Genomic DNA, 19,210 nt, shown 5'->3' on the forward strand with positions numbered 1-19,210 from the left:
TTCAAGGAAAAATTCAAATCAGTGCAATACTGAAAACAATGTTTTCTGCTGAAATTCTGCTTACAGTGGATTTCACAGCTTCTCTGTAAAACAAAGTGAGTCCAGCACGGATATAGCCCACACCCACCTTTATGCCCGAAGATAATGAGAGCAAGATTAGCATATACTTACGTCCTTTGTACATTATGTAGTTGTTTTCTCACTCTTTCACTGTCAAACTGAAACTTTTCTTTTCTGTTTTGCTGAAGATTTTTTTTTTATTATTATTATTATTATTTTTTCTGTTTGTATTTCTCCTGAGTTCCAGTTGAGCCTCCAGGCCTCTCTGATGTTGCAATAACATTAAATCTGTTCTGGTCTCCTTTTACCTCAGTCACACATAGCTTATCAAGTTCCCAGTTCTACCATCAGCATGCACACAGTGCCAGACAGAGACCTTCATTTATACAATACAAAATACCAGGAATTATTCCACTTCCATAATAGTTGGCTTTTGAGGCTGCATCCCTTATCGGATGCAGGTGGCTTGGGACTTTCCGCCTCTGTGACGTTCCTGCATGCAGTTATAGAGAACGTGTGAATGTACAAAAGAGAGACTAAAAGGAAGGAACATTGCCAGGGGAAGGACTGATCCTTACTTGACAGAAGTGTGGAGGAGGGAGAAGGGAGGGAATGTGCAGACACTGGCTGGAATGAGAAGATGGCATATTGAAAGGAGGTTGAAATAAGTTCTGAAACAGCACTGTAAGCAATAAGCAAATGCCACCTCTTTTGCTGTTAGACTGGAAGAGTGTTGAGGCACACAGGATGAAGAACAGGCTGTGTGACAGGGAGGATTCAGCACAAGGGCAGCTTGCAAAACAAGCGGTGCATGACAGAAACATCAAATTGATGAAAAGTCCCACAACAGGCAATACGGTATCTCAAGGGCTAGCTGGGGCACTTATTTGGCTCATCATACAAAAGCATGTTCTAGAAACTAACTCAAAGGTGCTTTATCACAAACAACAACACCAACTAAAAGTAGGGACAATGTAACTGTAACTGACTAATTCCTTAAAGTCTGTCTGGATTATATAGAAAATGTCTTTTACAGAAATCCCCAAAAAACAGCAAAGCAAGGTGGTTATCAGATGGCAAAATAATATGACATTGTGACCCAGAGGTGCATGGCAGGGGCTGCTCACAAGGCACAGGCTTTTCTGACTCCACAGAACATCTCAGGAAAGCTGGGCAGTGCCCAGAGGTTTCCTCCAGAAGAAGACATGGGGTTGAAAAACCCACCCCTTGAATCACAAGGACACACAGATCACTTGAACAGGTAGACTCTTTCCGTATTTAGTGATATTTAATAAAACCTTTTGGGAGAAACAATTTTCTAGAATTACTCATTAAAAATCAAACCCAGACAAACTCTCCACAAACTTGTTATTTCTCTAAACAACCCTTACAGAAGAACTGAATGCTCTTGCAACCTTTATCATATAAACAAAAGACAGGCATTTTGGTGGGGGAGGTGGTGGGGTGAGGATAGTCTTTTTTTGTTTGTTTTTAATTATCCAGTGAGAACACCACCCTTTTTCTTCCTTTAAGTCAGGTTATTTTTTTTGATACAGGGCCTTAAGTAAAGCATCCAGGGGTTTCTGTTCTGCTTTTTTCCCCCCTCCTTCTTCAATGGCAGCGGGAGTCCAGCCACTGGAGTCTCTCCTCAGTGGTGAATTTCACCTCCCTCCCTCCCCAGCACTCCTGAATGCACTCAGCTGTGCCAGGAGGCATCCAAGCTTCTCAACTCCAAGGCTTTTTTCTGTCTTTATAAAGAGGAATGGGGCTATGGTCAGTTTAAGGCAGCAAGGCTAACAGACATATTCCAGGGGCTTTCCACTTACCCGATAAAATGCCTTGTGACTCTGAAACACCTCTTAGGGAACTTTCACTTTAGGGGATGTGTCAGGAACTTCATCTCAGCTCATCCCAAATGAGGGCCACAGCTGGACCTGAAGGGAGGGCGCTGGGTCCTGGGCTGGGAAGCACAGCTCTGGTACAACCGGTGCGCCTCCCCCCCAGCCCTCTCACCTTGTCATCCTGCTGGGAAGGATTTTCCCCCTGTCCCATGCTCCTAAACTTTAATTCACTGCAGTGTGAAGCAGCCTATGTTTCTCTTTCAAGCATGACAAATGGCCTACAGCAGTCGTATCTGTTTGATGTTTGCATACGTGTATGCACACAAATACACTGCCGGCTACATTAAATAGTTTACAACGTGTATGCTGCCCGTTCTCATTAATTGTATAACCCTACTGTAAGCAATTTTTCATTCTTAGTTGATTAAAGTATTAGTACAGAAACCATCTGTCAGAAATAAAGATTAGGCAATGGGCTCGGACTTGTTCAGAAAGAAAGCAAACAAGCAGCACAAATATCACACCAGTAAAATCCATCACATGTAATATTAATCCTTTCATTGCCAGGAACCAACATTTCATTGGCATGAGGCAGCGGAAAGGAGAATTTGTTGTTTGTTTGGCCCAGCCAAGCTAAATTTCACAAGGACTTCCTACTTATTTTTGTCCTGATTATTCAACTGAAATACTGCACTGAACTGAAAGAAAAAAGGGGGCATAACTTATCTCATGGAGCAAAACAAAGTAGAAAATACATTGAGCAGCGTGCTATCATGAACGTTACAATCAAAATTTAATTTTTGCTCTATTTTCAAAGAAAATTAAAGCCAGAATCTATGCATTCTTGGGACGATTAAAAAAAAAAGAGAGACTGGAACATAACACACGAGAACTTGATATTTATAATGAGAATTACAGTAAGATCAAACCTAAGAAATGCTTGGTTCATCATTACCCATCTACAACCGTAGCTTCTTTCTCACTACCCTGGAACTTGTATTTCCATAAACAACAACAAGAAGACAACACATAGCATGTGGTCATATCCATACTCCTCTGTATGTAAAACCTGATTAAAACTTTGCATGCCATGATTCTGATATAGATGCATATTGCAAGAATGGAAACATATAGCGTGACCTTAGCATATCTGCCTGTTGCTCCAGTTCAGAACAACATACTCAAGAAAATTTGGTGGAAAAGAAGCATCACTGAGGTTTCCAGTTTGATTGGAAACCTCAATGGGGGTGGCAATGATTTTTTTTTTAAATTTTATTTGTTTAAGCAAGGATAAACATAAGGTATTTGGCTATCTTGGAGGTTTCTTTCTTCTACACTCCACCCTCCTTTAGTGAATGACAAAAAACAGCTGCAAGCAATGGAGATGATTCAAAGCCTTATAAAAGACTAAGAATCTTTCACAAGGAGTATGTTAAGAAACTAAAGCATATTGTGACCTTCTACATCTGCAATTGTACTGAGACCATTGGGAATGTGGAAGCATCACAATACTTAAACATGTTATTTCCAAAATATGTTTGTGCTTTTCACATGACTTAAAGAAGAACCCAGGAAGGTAGATTGCAATGCATATGACAAATTCTTATTTGTAGTCCCATGATGACCATCAGTTAGTTGCAGAAGGGTAGTGTTAGTAGGCTATTAACCAACAGTGGAAAATGGAAATGTCAGATAACTTTTGTAAAGTAAACAAGAACAATATTTAGGAGTGTCAGCCTTAGTCACGTTGCTGAATTAATTATTATTATTATTTTTTTTTAATGAAGTCCAGGAGCCTATCAAGAAAGCACAAGTTAGACAAGGTTCTTTTCTTTGTTTTCTAACATCATAGACCCAGACATTGAATACATGATGACGACATGCAATTTGCGTACAGAAGGAACCAGGATAATACAGAAAACAAAACGAAACACTGCACTATCTTACTTTGATTATTTTATTATTTTTTTAATCTTCAAAATGTTCTGCCTTGAGACAGGAATGCATGATAGATAGAAATGGCTCAAACATCTTCACATGAAACACTCTTAATCAAAATTCATTCACAATTATTTTTCTAAAACATCTACAGTTACATAATCCCACCCATTTCCATCCATTATCACAGATTTAATTATTTGTTAAACAGTAGTTGCCAGCAATTGAAAGCTGTAAGGCTTTTTGCATATTAGTAGAGTCTTCTGAACTACAAACACAAGAATATCACAACTATATAACTCTCACTTTACATGGCAACCCCAGGTGACAGATGTTCCAAATGAAATGTGTTGCTTACGTGGAGTTCATAAAAATGACAGAGAGCTCCATGCCTCATTAGCTCTAAAATCCTTTTTCCTTTACTAGGATTATTTTCTAAACCTACAGCATATTCCTCATTTGGAACCACACACTTTGATGAGTTGATCTTTATCTTCCACTGCTGCTATTTGGCAAATTCGCAAGTCAGGCATACTAGAGCTCTCCAGTAAAACACTATGTACAGAGCACAGTTTAAACAGATGGGTTGCTTGGAATCCATATCTCCCTCCATCCGGAGGGAACTACTTTGAGGTTTTCTTGAACTGTTGTAAACAAGAGGATATTTTTATATATATATATGCGTGTATATATATATTTATATATTTTATATATAAATGTTCTAAATGTCCTTTGGGAGTCCATTTGTTTTTATCTTTCCAAATGATGACTAAATACCTGATCTGTAGCATTTCTCCTGAGAAGATACTAGTAAGGGAATGACAGTTTTGATGCACTTTGGAATGGCACAATCACGTAAACGCTTGCACAATTAAGACTTATGAACTCATCCAAAGTATCTAAACATGATATTCTAACTAAAAACTAAAATACCAGCACAATGCAGCAAGTTAAAAAAGAAAATTCTATGTAATCAAAATATAAACAAGTACATAGGAAATGGATATCTGTCAGTAAATCTATATCTTTTTAAAGTAGAAAACGTATGCACTTAAGAAAAAAACTGTAGCTATCTGACAAACTTCGTAAAAAAAATTACTTTCCAAATGCCAAGATATCCCGTAACTGGCCAGGTATAGCCACATGAGAGCTGCATGGCTTAGAGCAACCCAGGGAGAGGTTGTGGTGGGAGTAAGGGTAGAAAAAAAAAATCACAAAAATAGATCAGCAAGTCGGAGGGGGGAAAAAAAGAAAATCACAATCTAAATTACTGTATGCTTATATCACAACTGCTAAAGGAGCCAGGAAAAAAAAAAAAGAAAAAAGAAAAAAAAGATTGCAGTTTAATGATTTTTAGAGTTACCTCTAAAAATTAAGAAAAAAATTACCAACTTAATACACTAATCCCAAGCACCAATTTAATAATTTAAGTTAACTGTATTTATATTTATCCTACTAGTGATGGAGCAAGTTCTGCTTGAAGGCTTAAAGTTTAACTCTGGAGCCCATCTGAAGTCTGTGTTCTTGCCGTGCATTCTCTGCCGTTCACATCAAAGTCACTGTAAAGACTCTCTTAAGTTTCAAACTCTCTAGGCAAGCAATTCTCTGAAGAAAATTACATCCTACTGTTTAAATCAACTTTCTGGTCATGAAAAGTGAAACAGACCAGTAGTTCATTAGTCTGTTATTAAATAGTCTGTAAAAATGGAACAGCTGACACTGTTCCTTGATAGGATTTGCCTTAGAACTAGCAGCACCCAGGGCAGACCAACTGTGAGCATGTCCAGACTCCTCTAGGAATTAGTAGTGTTAGAAAATTGCATATGTGTTAGATCAAGAAGGCATTGCCATACACGTGGCATCATTGCATTGTTTTTCCTCTATTTTTCTGATTAAGAAAAAACAAAGGAAAACAGCCCTACCAAGAACTTTTTGGTTTTTATTTGTCTTCGCACCTGGAAAAAGCAGCACGGTACTCCTCAGCTGGAATTGCTCAGTGCTTCTCATCCATTCGGTTCTTTCAGAAAGCCCTTTCACATAGGTAAGGTGGTCTATTTCAGCTAATTCTTAGAGCTAACCTTTTTTCCAGTATATGTTTCATGCCACTTCCTAACAGCAATTTCAGTACTGAAATGGATCTATGATAATGTCCACTACTAACTTTGACCATATCATGACACAAACCATCAAAGCCAGGCCCTTGGGATGGTTCCACATATTGAACTGAAGCTCAGACTAAAAATCTCACCAAAACTCAAAAGCTGGAGTGGTCACCAATCTCAGCTACTTTTCCTTATTTGAACCCTCACCCTGTAATGAAAGCACGCACACCAAGGGAAAATAACAACGGTCTGAGCTGGGAGCATTACGACACCGGCGAGTTATCTTGCTGCTCTTCAGTGACTGTGGACTCGCTGTGCTCCTCGCTCGTTTCATTGGAGGGCTCCTCGTAGCCCGGCTCGGCAGGATCCAGGCTGCTCCCGTCGCTTTGCTCCTCGCTTTGCTCCTCACTGGCCTCTGCGGACTGCTCCAAGTTGCTCTCCAAGGAAGCTGGAGAGCTGCCAGTTACACTTTCGTTTTGGTTCATTTCACTAAAAGGTTGTGGGAGAGGTGCAGGAGACTGTACAGTATTTTCACTGGCAGGGATGGGCAATTTGGTTGAACCGATGTCTACGACAATGTCATTTTGTGGTAGAGTTACCTTTTCCACGAGTTTCCATTGAATAATACTCATGTCTTTCCCTCCAGTTGAGATCAAGTGACCATCACTATGGGTAAAGCTGACGTTTGTCACATGACTACTGTGAGCACTGTATTTGTGACTTGGGGCCTATTGAAATAAGCAGGAAAGAAAAATCACAATCTTAAGCGGAAGAGCACAGGATATGGAAATCTAAAACTAATATCTTTGTTCAGCCCTTCAAAAGAGCCCCTTAGTCACACAGGAGTACCAACTTCCCCCCACAACACCTCTTTTCTTCTCAAGGCTTATAAGTTGGGACAGATTTAGATCTTTATGTGAAAAGTAAAGGACTTAACACTAAGGCCAGACAAAGGAAAGTGTGACTATTGTTACGTCACTTTTGTATACATATAAATATTTTTTCACATAATACATATTATATAAATATATATATAATGTTTTCATATAATATTATATACTATAGATTAACTTAATTGGGAAAAACATGTTTTTGTCCTGAGTACTTTATTTCCAAATTTGGCTGCCGGGTTCTAAAACAACTGGACTGGCAACATGTGTCTGGCAAGGAAAACGTCCCTCAACGCAAACATGCACATAGACCAGCCTGGTCTAGACTTACCTTTGGCTTGGAACAGGGATACTGAAAGAGATGAACCTTACAAAAGTCATCTGCAACTGCTATCACTTTTCGGTTATGGGATCTGACAAGGGCATTTATGTCTGTCCCATCTGATCCCTCAGGCCAAACTCCTAAGAGAGAGCAGAGCAGATATTTAGTGATGGTAGTTTTAAAAACTATTTAAAAGTATCCTTGAACAAAATTAAAATGTATAAAGCTGTGACAGACAAGCATAACAAAATGTAAAAAGTTGGAAAATGGAACAGGTGTTGAATTAAATGTTGCAGTAATTTACCTGTCTAATGCTGTTTCCTCTGTCCCTGTCCTCCCAAACACTTAGCCTTGGTCAGGATAGACTCTTGGGCTTGCAACTTTTCCTGTTGAAAACCTCAGTCTTGCTTAGGGCTTATTTTAACTGGTAGCTGTTAAATTAACACTTGGACTGATACATAAACATTTTAAAAGCAAGACTGATGTTGAAGCATGGAACAAGCCAAGGCCATCATGCAGAAGTATTGTTTGTTTGTATGAAATCTGGAGCAATTTTTAATATTTGCGTGATTCAAAGGAGATGATTGATGATACTTTGCACAGAAACCTAGCCTGTACAAGTTACATAGATGAAAGTGCTGTCAAGTGCTTAAGTACAATTCAATATGCCTTTAACTTAAAAAAAAAAAAAAAAAAAAAAAAGAGAGAGAGAGAGACTGATATGTCTAGACAAAAGAATAACAATATTGCTTGGATGAACAGCCCTGAATAATTTGGGGATGGGGGAGGCTGTAGTTTTAACAAAAAAAATAAAGACCTCAGAGCCTCAGAGATTCCCATTACAAAACTGGTGATTCACATCTGTGAGAAAGGCTGAATAAAAGATAAACAAGGTATTATAAGATACTAACATATGCCAAAGATGCCAGATTTTATAGCTCAGACTAAATTTTTCTGATTAATCAGGGAGTTATGAGGAATTTTTCCCTTCAATTTCCCCCCAATTAAAAAAAAATAAAAATGTGTCTGATTGACTGAGAGGGACGTCCATCATGAGATATGAAAATTTCTTCCTCCCTTATAGTCACTGGCTTTGGTAGAATAAAAAACACATAACACATGCTGATGAATATTTTCTACAATTACAAGCTGCCAGCATAGCACTGCCTTATCTTTTTCAAACGCCTTCTTTTTAAGCAAAATTGCAGATAACATTTAACTTTAAAGTTGTTGTTTTTTCCCCATTCTTCAGCTGATGGAGTCAGAACTTTATTTTCTCTGGAGTATCCAAGGCAGCTTATTACACTTGTAGCACTGCTGAAGACATAAAATGCTAAGGAAAATGTTTAGAAACATTTTAGTACTCTTTAACTAATAAAATCAATCTGAAAAATATATTAAAGATTTTTCAAGTAGCTCAAAATGAATGAATTCTACTTTCTCCTGCATTCCTCTATAAAACACTGTCATCAGACGTGAGTAATAAATTAACTTCGAATTAGTTTCCTGAAGTTTCAGCTAGCACCTTTGGCAGCTGTGCCAAAAAGCTATGCTATTTCCTCTTCTTTTTAATGTAAGATTAAAAAGACTAATATTCAAGATATTCAGCTGGGCAGCAGTAAGCCTCTCAAAAGAATTTGCTCAGAGAAAAGTGTGGAAAATGTGCAGCAAACAAGGGAGTGACTTCAAGTGCTAGGGGTGCAGATGATACCACTACGCCACTGCAGTAATACTGGCAGCTATTCTCATCCCCACCATGCTCTTCCATCCTTTCTTCTGCTGCCAACAGTGCAATGCTGGTGCTTACAGACATACTGCCACAGAGCTGAATCAGTAGAACATACATGTATAACCCTGAAAACCAAAACCCCATAAAGATAACATTCTCTCCTGAACATCAAAGTGAGCAGCCCGTGGCTTTGTTGGGTCGCTGAACCAGCTCACCCTAGAGTCAAGGCAGATTTCACCTTCAGGCACCAAGTATCTGCTAGCTTGACTTAGCTGCACTGTCTGATTTAATGGGAAAATACTTGTCTTTGTCTGGGACCAATCCGTAATTTTACAATTCTGTAAAGGGTGTCAGACCACCAGAAAATATAAAATTAAAGCACGATGAATCTTGGCTAGGAAGTTTAAATATATTCTGTTCTTCCCCAAAATAACGTCACATTAACCTACTTCATTCCCAGCTCCATTGGCACTTTGAAGATTTTTAGTGAACTTGAGACTAATTAAACTTAATCCAGAGTTAGGTTAGAGTTCAGATTAATCCAGAAAGGAATGCAGACAGGATCTGCAGACTTATCTACTCTTTTAAAACAAAAAGTAAAAAGACTTCTCAAAATGGTGATTATGAAAGCTGATCATCTCCAGCCTGGCTCCAGTCACAAGCAGTTACTATCCAATAGCTATTAAAGAGAGTAAGTCAATGACTCAGATGTGAAACTGAATTCTTTCTGCACTCCCACACCTTGTCTCCTTAGGTCAGGAGTGAAGGACGCTTCTGGAAAAGTGCTGGGACTCAGCTGCTCCCCTTATTCTCTCTCTTGTACCAGTAAATGTAGTGGTACAATTTCAGTAGCAACAAAGCTACCTTCTACTACCTCTGAATTTCTGGTAGATATAAGTACTCTGCATAAAATGTAAAATGGTATCAGATCCCAGGTTATGCCTGAAGGAATATTTGGTATATTTGCCTTACAAAGCATTTACATTCCTTCTAGAGAAAAAGGTCACATTAACGTGGAACAGAGCTTTGATTTTCATTTTATTGTTGCCTGAATTGTCTGATACTCCGCTTAGGAAAGGCATTTGTGTTACACTGTTATTTCAGTTGTACCTCCACAACAGCAAAAAAAATGCAAAAATGACTACGGTGGACTGATAGCCTTCATCAGCCTAGGCTTGCATGTACAGAACATCAGGAGGAAACAGCCATCCACTCTTGATGTCACAGACAGACTGAATAAAAACAAGCACATATACAACCCAGTGCACAGTTCTCAGGCCAGTATTTTCATCAAAACACTAAGCTCCAGAAAGTATTCAGCTCCAGAAAGCTGCAAGAGCTACCATCAGCAAAAGCTGCTTGAAATGCTTGGCCACAGTCTCAAACTGCACTACTGAAATCAGGTCTGTGAGCTTTGTATTTTTTTTTTTCTTTACATGTTAAAAATGCACCACTAGGTAAAGAATCTGTTTTATCTTCAAAGCATTTTTGCTCTTTAGAAGCAGTGTGTGTTATTTATTCAACTATCAAAGGGCTGTCATGATTTTAAGTCACAACCTATAACTTATACTTGCATTATCATGTTTCTATCCCAAATCAACATACACAAAGATCAATGTACCTGTACCATATAAGCACTTTAAAATACCAGCTTTTTAGTTTGAAGTCCCCCAAACTGGAAGCCTAAAATGATAGCAGAAAAATCAAATCTACACTTCAAGATTAAATATAAATCAATTATACACTGTCTGTAGAGCATCCACTGCTCTGTATCACAGACAAGTATTGTGGTCGCCTCTTTGGGCTATCCCCGCTGTGCCAGAAAGAAATCACAAATACGCAATGTAAAGGGATGGCTTAAAAGAAGGTTAAATGGTGCTTACCAAACACTTGAAAGCCCAGCACACAAGTGTATGTTGTCCAATCTATATCTTTACAGTCAGAACGATTCCTGATTAGCTTGCAGCCACTTGGAATGTCCCCTGTAACAAAAAAAAAAAAAAAAGTGAATCATGAGTTACGGCACGTAACTTTGGATTTATACACGTGGTCTTTGAAGATCCTAAAATTAATGGAGGTAGTAGCAAAATGGATCTTAAAACCAACCTGGAATTGCAATGTAGAGACAAAGATACACCATTACCATTATCCCAGACATCTGAAGCTTTGCTTAGTATCTAAAAGCCACATTTACTTCTCATTTCCCTTTTCAGATCAGTGTACCTCAAGAAACATTTCCCTGCAGTTTGGTCCCCTACTATACAAAATGCCTTAATAAATTCTGTAATAGCAGAATGTCTATGCTCAGTATAGCTCCACCGATGTGCTAAAATTCAATCAAGCATTCAGGAAACTCTGCTTTTAAAACAGTGAGAAACTGCTGCCAGTGGAGTCTTGGACAGCTTTTCAACTGTAACTAGGAAAGGAAAGATTGTTTCCCAAAAGAAAGTCTATCTTTCAACAAACTAGCCCAATACTAATGGGTCATAGCTCTTTGCTTGCCTGTACAGGCGGTTATGTTGACCAACACTTTCTTTTGGTACATTCAGATACTGCACTATCCAGATTTGAAACCTAACCAGTCAGAGGCAGAAAGAACATAGTAAGGAGCCAGATATTTAAACTGCTGGCTCTTCTTGCCTATTACAGGAAAAGAACTACAATCCTTTTGTTCTAGTTAAAACCATATAAAGAATATAAAAAGTAGTTTAAAACTCACTATGTAAGTTGAATTTGTGACATAACTACTATATATTAAATTCACCTTTTCATATATTAAAAAGACAAATGTGAAAATGCTATCAACACTTAACTCACCGAAGTAGTATTATTACTTTGCTCAGTTTTCAACATCACCAGCCAAGATCAAGTTTAATAAAAAAAAAAAAAAAAAAGCAACCACACACACACAAAAGGAAAACACAAAAAAAGCCAACAGAACAGAACAGTGGCACAGACCTGCTGATTTTATTCCCCCCAAATAACTGGTACTGTTGACAGTAATTAGACAACTGTATATATTATTTTCAATCTACGGAGCCTTGGGCCAACATCAAAACGTAGTGCCACTTGCTCTGTAAATTCTAAGCTGTTAACCTGATTTATGACCTTGTAAAGAAGTAAGCTATATTTGGCATTGCCATTAGGTAATACACAGCTCTGAATAACATCAAGATATCAGGTTACAAAAGTTCAAATTAGTTCCTTTGTCAGGGAGCATTTTGAACAGTCTCGATCAAACACCTTCTTTTAAATATTGTGATAACGAATACATATTTCTGTTTCCAGTATATTCGATGTCATACTTACAGTATAGTATTTCATAGTCTCCTGAGTTTGACATTATATACTTGTTGTCTGGGGACCAATCAAGGTGTGTAATATAGCTGGAATGTCCCTAAAGAAGAATGCAGTAACAACAATGTGAAACATATTTTAAATAAAACAGCAACAGCAGTTACATCCAATGGTGGGATGGTTAACAGGAAAAAAACACCTCCCCACCCATCCCCTGGTCTGCTACAATTCACTCACACTCCTTTAAAGGCTGCTTACTACCCAGTGCCATGCTTGCTAACAGCTAAACAAACGCAGGCTGGGCACCCTGCCTCTCCCATGGCACGGCAGATTCCTCACTTGTAAACACTGTCGTCCCTCTTGGGCCACAGTATGATTTACTCTGAGAAGGTACACTGTTAAAATACTGATGACCTCATATTTGTATTTGCATTAAGAAAGTATACACTGCAGCTAAAAGAGAAGGGCAAGTAAACTTGCAAAGAATCGTTTTTTGACTCCTGCCAGAAAAGTGATGCATGGGACTACATTTTATTCCTCTATAAATTAAAAACAATTTTAATAAATGCATCCACATTCTGGTTATTTCTTTGCTTATCCTAAAACCTTAGGATGCATTGATTAATAATCACCATGTAAAACTGCAAGACTAAGGTCCAGTGTTACAAGAACACCTTTATAAGCTTTTTGAGAGCTTCTGTGTCTTATGCTGCGTGCATGTTAATGCCAGTTTCAAGAGGAGTTCTACATATAGGCACAGGGTCACCTATATAATAATCAAAAAACTTTGGCCTGATTGCATAGTTATGCAATGCCACATGGAGTGCTAAATATCCATCTTTGTTTCTGAAGAAGCTAAATGCATCTGGATAGCATGCTTTTCCCATGCATTAGTTCTTTTGCTGGTAGTAGCAACAGTAATAATAAAGAAACGGGAGCCTCCAGAGAAGCTGCGTGTTTCTAAAGGCTAGGAATGAGCTAGTTACTTTTAGCGGGATGGATAGGAAGTGAAGAAATTGGACATCCATTTCACTCCTCTTCCATCCTTCCATTTCTTTTTACTGCTCCTGTCCTCCAGGCAAGACCGTCCATTTTCCCTTTCCCTGCCAATCTGCTGGGCAACAACATGCCATCTCTGTGACTGACAGCTGCCAGTTCAGCTCCCTTCCTTTCTCGGTGGGCATTAGGAAGACACTGTCCCTCCACTCCCCTCAAGGCTATTGGCCCTGCCTGCCCCTGCCATGACGGGCATCACACAGGACACAGGCTGGTCCAGCTGCCATGCCAGCCTCTTCTACAGCAAAGTGCAGGAGATGTTGACTGCTCCCAGAGTTAGACACGGAAATACATCCAACCCTGTCTCCCTGTCACCAGTCCTCTGTGAGATACCCCAAATATATTTAGGAGAAAAGCTAGCCTTTAAGATTTATTCACTTATGAACCAGCCTGCCTCAAGCAGAGGAACTGTGTATTGACATAAGCGCTTTGCAGTCATAGGTAGGATATATGATATCAACAGGCAAACTTGGTATTTTGAAAATAAATATATAAATGAACTATTGGCTAGGATTCTTCCCCCCCCCTCCCTGTTTTCCAAGCTTTCAAATTTGCAAGCTAACTCCAACATGGAAAAGAATTGGTCAGTCATTTACTAAATCCTGCCAGACATTTGGCAGCTGTTAAAATTCCTAAGGGTGGTGGGGGAGTGAACAAAGCAATTGGCCGGGGGGCTCCATGCTGGAAAATCCCTTCCAGCAAGCAATTGCTGAATGATGAGTCGGAACATAACATTGTCCGTGTTATTAAGAAGGACAATCCCATTTTCTATGAAAATGCTTCTTCAGTAGCCACCACTGATACAACGTTTTATTTAGAAATGGAAACGTCTTTCCATTTCTGTACCTTTATGTACAATGAACATAATTACATTATCGCTGGCAAATAAAAGTATTTGGTCACATGGAAACCCTCTCCTTCATTGCTAATGCTTATCTGCTTCAGACTGAAGTGGTACAAGAGTCAAAATGGCCACAGCCTACGGGATGGGCACACGACTTATTCAGGTTAAGCCTCGTGTTATCAGATATTTGCAGCCCATGTGGCTTTCACCCCCCAGCCCTCTTGGTAAATGCTGAGCACTTGCTTTTTCTTTGCTAACATATCTCTGATGTAAAGCAAACAGAAACAGCACTGGCTACCCTTGAACTGTTGACATGTAGGAAGTTCATAACCTAGCCCATACCTTCACATTGCTGTCTGCATAGCTGGAGCCCTCGAAAAACAGCTGCACAAGCCAAAGTGGTTGTTACAGCTAATCTGAAATTCCTTCTGATCACAACCACCACCACCCCTCACCACAGAGACACACTCACGGGTCAGGGCCTTGCCTCTCCAGGAGCCCTAGGAAGCCTCACGGTGACTGAAAGGGGATTTAAATATAACAGCGGGAATACAGCCCTTATACACAAGCTGATGTTGGTTCAGTAGATAAAATCCTCCTGAAAGTATTCAAACAATGTTTTCAGCTTGGAAGAAACAACCAGAAGTTGACTAGCAGAAGGACTGAGTCATACTACTTGGAGGTCACTCGCGAGGCTACTGGATGACAGAAGAACGCCAAGATGGCACGGCGCCAGCACCCAGGCCTGGGCCAGGAGAGCTCCAGGTCCCAAGCACGCCTAGGTGCCTCCCTGTTTCACATCAAGCCAGTTTTGGGCCGTCAGCGTGCCGGCGGGCAGCAGAGGGTGGGTGAAACCCGATCAGCAGCCTCGCCGCACAGTCGGTCAGTCTGCACAGGCTGCAAGGGCCAGAGGAGCTCTGCCCTGACAGAAAGCAGGCTGCTAATTTTGGCTTCTACATGCTGTCATTCAGAATGAAAAAAAATGGTTAACAGAAATCTGCTTTGAAGTATTAACCCTTCTGTCTAAGTATATCAGTGCAAGTTTCTCCCAACCCAGTTTTTACAAACCCCCTCCACTGCCAAGGCAGAGGGACAGACAGACAGACATGTAGATGCTTGATAAGAGGCTGCGTACTAGAGAATGTCTTAGGGTGCACGAGAAAGAAAAGGATAAGGAAGAAAGGGAATACTCTTCAGAATGGTATAATTCAGCACAGCTTCACCATCCTCTGTGCACTGAAAACTGGCTGTTTATCAATATTCCCAGCTATTAGCTGCTTTAGAATTATGAGACCACTTATTACTCACACATTTACTGCTTTAATAAAGTGGTATTATCTGCAAACTAATTGTTCTCTGAAACACTGTTCTGCAACACAGGGGCAAGAGATCCAAGCATCAGTTTACAATATTATAACATGCTCTCTCTTGAATGAAATACATAGGATATACAGAAGTACATGACCCCGTACTTCTTCAAAGAACTCAGGGATCCTAAAGTACATAACAAGCTAGACATTACATATTTTAAGATTAGAGTGATTTTATCTTTTGTGGTTAAAAAATAAGTAATGGGGTGAAATGCTGTGTTGGGATCTGGCCAGTTGTCACCACTCTGGCTTGCCCCATACCACAACTGCCATCAAGGAGTCCCCAGAATGCCCAATGCTCAAGTAGCATTGGATAGTGTGGGGTATCTTCACCAAGTGCCCCCAAAATGAGAAATTTCTCAAAGTGCCACACGTGGCACTAAAGGACTTCCTAATGCCTGTTCACTTCTTCCCTGACAACTTCTGCTGCTAATCTTGTATCAAAGATTGAGAAGAAAAAATATATTACAAATTACAAATGAGGCTTATGGTCCCCTCACCTCCACTTTCAAATTAAACAAGTACTCCTATTTTTAAAACGAAAGGAATGCAATTGATTATAAACACATGAAAACTGTTTTCAGCAGGAGATGTATTCTTAAAAAATACAACATTTGATATGTGAACCTATTCTTGTAACATCATTTACAAATCCCTCTGAGGTTCCGATGTTCATTGTGTACATGTTCCCACCAACCTAGAGAGATAGCTGGACTTAAGGCCAGGGTGTTACACAACTAAAAACAAAATGAAAAATGGATGTCCTTTTTGAACAGATCATTTTAGCAAAGAGAAAACATCATGTAAATGTGAGCTCTAAAATTAACTTCACTATTTGCAAAACACACTTATTTACCCCAGACCAGAAATTTAGTGGTATTATTTCAAATGCTGTAATAAAAATTGCAGCTGAAAACAGTACATATTTGCAACCTCCAAAATTGTATATTCTAACAAAATTCCATCATCTAATGCTATGTTGGTCCAAAAAATACTTTATCAGTAGTGCAAAAATATCTGCAAACAAGTGTAATATTTTCCCAGAAAGATTTTTTCTGCATCTAGATTCAAGACACTTCTGCATCTTACTGTTAATTTTCCATTACAGAGAACAGTTAATAGTCTGAGAAATTATTCATATGTAATGCAAAAGTGTTCACCTGGCAACTAAGTCATAGTACACATTAGGTTGCAGTTTAAAATCAGCCAAATGCTGAAAAAGACATAAAAGGTATGACCGAAACTAAAAATGGCAAAATATCAACCTAACAAGATACATTTTCTTTTTTTTACACTGCTTAACATCTTAGTATATACATAACATCAAAATGCAATAACTGCTGATTATATTTGCTCCAAAACTTACAGTGCATTTTCCGTATCTGCTATACTTTCTTCCATTTTCTGTTACTATGTAGAGGTAAATAAAATTGTCATGGGATCCAACTGCAAGTAAGGTGCCATCTACAATAGAAGATCAGAATATTTGATAGAAATCAACAGAATGTTTATTTTCCAAATGTTAATTCAGATTTATCACCAAAACAATGTTCTCATTTAAGATATTGCTTACATGCTGTATTTAATGATACATAACTGTTTACATTATATTGGTTTTCAGTCAGTATCTGTCTACTTTGTGGCTAAGTTTTTTGGGCAAGTTCTTTCACCTCTGCTCTTTTTAAGTAAATGCCCAATGGACATGGTAAAAAGCCTCAGACTGCACTGTATTTCTGGAAATTGTTGATAGCAAGCAGGCTTGAGATTTCTGCATTACAAAAAACTTAGAACTATATTTATTCTGGAGTTACAGGATTTTTGGGGGCATGGTAGAAGGCAGATTGCATATAAATCTGCACTAAATCAGCTGTAAAGAACAAGTGGATCATTCAAATATTATAAGTGGTTTTCTAACCTGTATTATCTCAACTTAAAACAAAAAAATACATGGTTGAGAGTTGCCTTGAGTCACTGTAGTGTCAATGAACAATGGTGCTTTGAAATAAATTGCTGTGTTTAGCAGATGTGGCAGCAGCAGAGGAGCATTTTACTCACTGACATTGCACATTATCCAAAAGCAAACAAGAAACAGATTTACAAGATTCTTCTTCCACCCAGTTTTAACAGAGAGGAATCAGCCTCTGTGGATCTGTCATGTTACCTCTGAAGAGGAGACCCAGTACTGACTTGGTGTCCATGTAATCCCATACCAAGTCCTTAAACAGCTCTGAGTTTCAGACAGACCTACACTTATTTTTATGGTCTTGTATTAATAAACTTGAAAACTTAACTACAAAGTTTATTAATATATTGCTGAAATGCTAAGCTATTTACAGACTATCTGGGTAGACAGCTTATTAACAGCTTTTCCTTTTCTGTTAACATGTCAACTATTTTAATTGAGAATTTTTAATTTTTCTGGGAGCAGAGCATTATTATGACAGCACTGATCAACATAAAGAAAAGGCTAGGAAATGAAACTAATGTTTGCAGTTACAAGACTCCAAGATTTAGCATAGAAAAACCAAATCTGCTGTCAAGTATTCAGGTATTATTATTGTTATTATTGAGGTATTAAGTATCTGATAAAGCAGTCTTTCCAAAGCTCTGTCTTTTCTAGTGACTGGGGAATAGTTTAACACAGCTTAACAGAACAGACATCTCATTCATCAGAAACTAAAACAAGCAATTATTCTGAATGTACAAGTCTGCCTACCTACTGAGTAGCGCATCACTGAGAGCTGCTCATTGCCATCAGTGTGTATTGAAACCAGATCCCTCGTTTCTGCATCCAAAACAAACCACCTGGAGAGAGAATTCCAGTGAGTATCACTTCCATGAGGAAAAAAAATTAAATAAGAGAAAGCAAAAGAGCAATAATCACTGATTTGCTTCATCTTCTCACGCTAGCCCTTAAGGGCAGCATAGTGAACATCTGTTTTTAATAGAATGCTTTTCTGGTTTTCAACACAAGTTGCAGTTAAAAATATATATAAGATTTTAAATGCAGCAGTTTTTTTTTTTTTTTTCTCTCCCTTGAACACTGTAGTAATAACTTTAGTATCTCCTGGATGATAAATGTGTCACCAGATAGCTAACATGACAGCACCTTCTCATCTTGAAGCCCTAAAGGTACAGCTGAATTTTTAATCTACTACATCATCACCATTTTGAAGAATGGCTTTGATTTAAAAACTGATCTTTTGACTTTTATAAAGCAAAATTAAAAAACAAAAATACAAAGTAGAAGGGAATGGAAAACATTTCCATACTCATTCAAAACACAGAACCTATTCTATTTGGTATTATTTATTATTTAGCAGTAACTTTTATCCTGCAGTATTAATTGTGAGGCACAGGTGAAAAACTCATAGATGCTCAAAAAAGCCTAGTGGTCTGTACACTGAAACGGCCACTGACAGCAAACTGGGCAAGATCAGCAGAACCAGAGCTTTTTGTAAACTAACTCCTAAAAATACAGCATATATTACCAAGACAAAGGCAATTAAATTTAATTAGAAAAAAAAAAAGGTATATATAAAGCTATTGGGAACAGGCCACTGTTCTGCTGTGTATAACATACACTGTGACACGTATGTCACAAAAGCCTAAGATGTCAACATGGCTAAATACATTACAGCTGTCTTCAGAGTTTAATTTCTGTGCTTCAGACTTTGTATCTCAGCACTGCTGAAGTACATGATGGCCATGTACCCATCAGCAAACAGCAAGCTCAGACTGTGGATACGAGTCAGCCAATT

At 38.6% G+C, this 19,210-nt stretch overlaps 1 protein-coding gene across 16 annotated transcripts in view; it reads right to left on the minus strand.

Annotated features, from left to right (window-relative positions):
• Positions 1-3,844: 3,844 nt before the first annotated feature.
• Positions 3,845-19,210, minus strand: part of EML4 (EMAP like 4) — a 203,683-nt gene continuing 188,317 nt past the window's right edge. For all 16 annotated transcript variants that reach the window (XM_038176040.2, XM_072035760.1, XM_072035759.1 and 13 more), the window contains 6 exons: positions 18,166-18,254; positions 16,816-16,913; positions 12,192-12,279; positions 10,766-10,864; positions 7,163-7,293; positions 3,845-6,669 (listed from right to left, as the gene is read on the minus strand). In XM_038176040.2, the coding sequence (XP_038031968.1) occupies positions 6,205-6,669; positions 7,163-7,293; positions 10,766-10,864; positions 12,192-12,279; positions 16,816-16,913; positions 18,166-18,254 (970 nt within the window). In that variant the 3' untranslated portion in view covers positions 3,845-6,204. The remainder of the gene's footprint in view (positions 6,670-7,162; positions 7,294-10,765; positions 10,865-12,191; positions 12,280-16,815; positions 16,914-18,165; positions 18,255-19,210) is intronic.

The sequence above is a fragment of the Anas platyrhynchos genome, chromosome 3 (genome assembly GCF_047663525.1).
Source record: "Anas platyrhynchos isolate ZD024472 breed Pekin duck chromosome 3, IASCAAS_PekinDuck_T2T, whole genome shotgun sequence".
Lineage (NCBI taxonomy): Eukaryota > Metazoa > Chordata > Aves > Anseriformes > Anatidae > Anas > Anas platyrhynchos.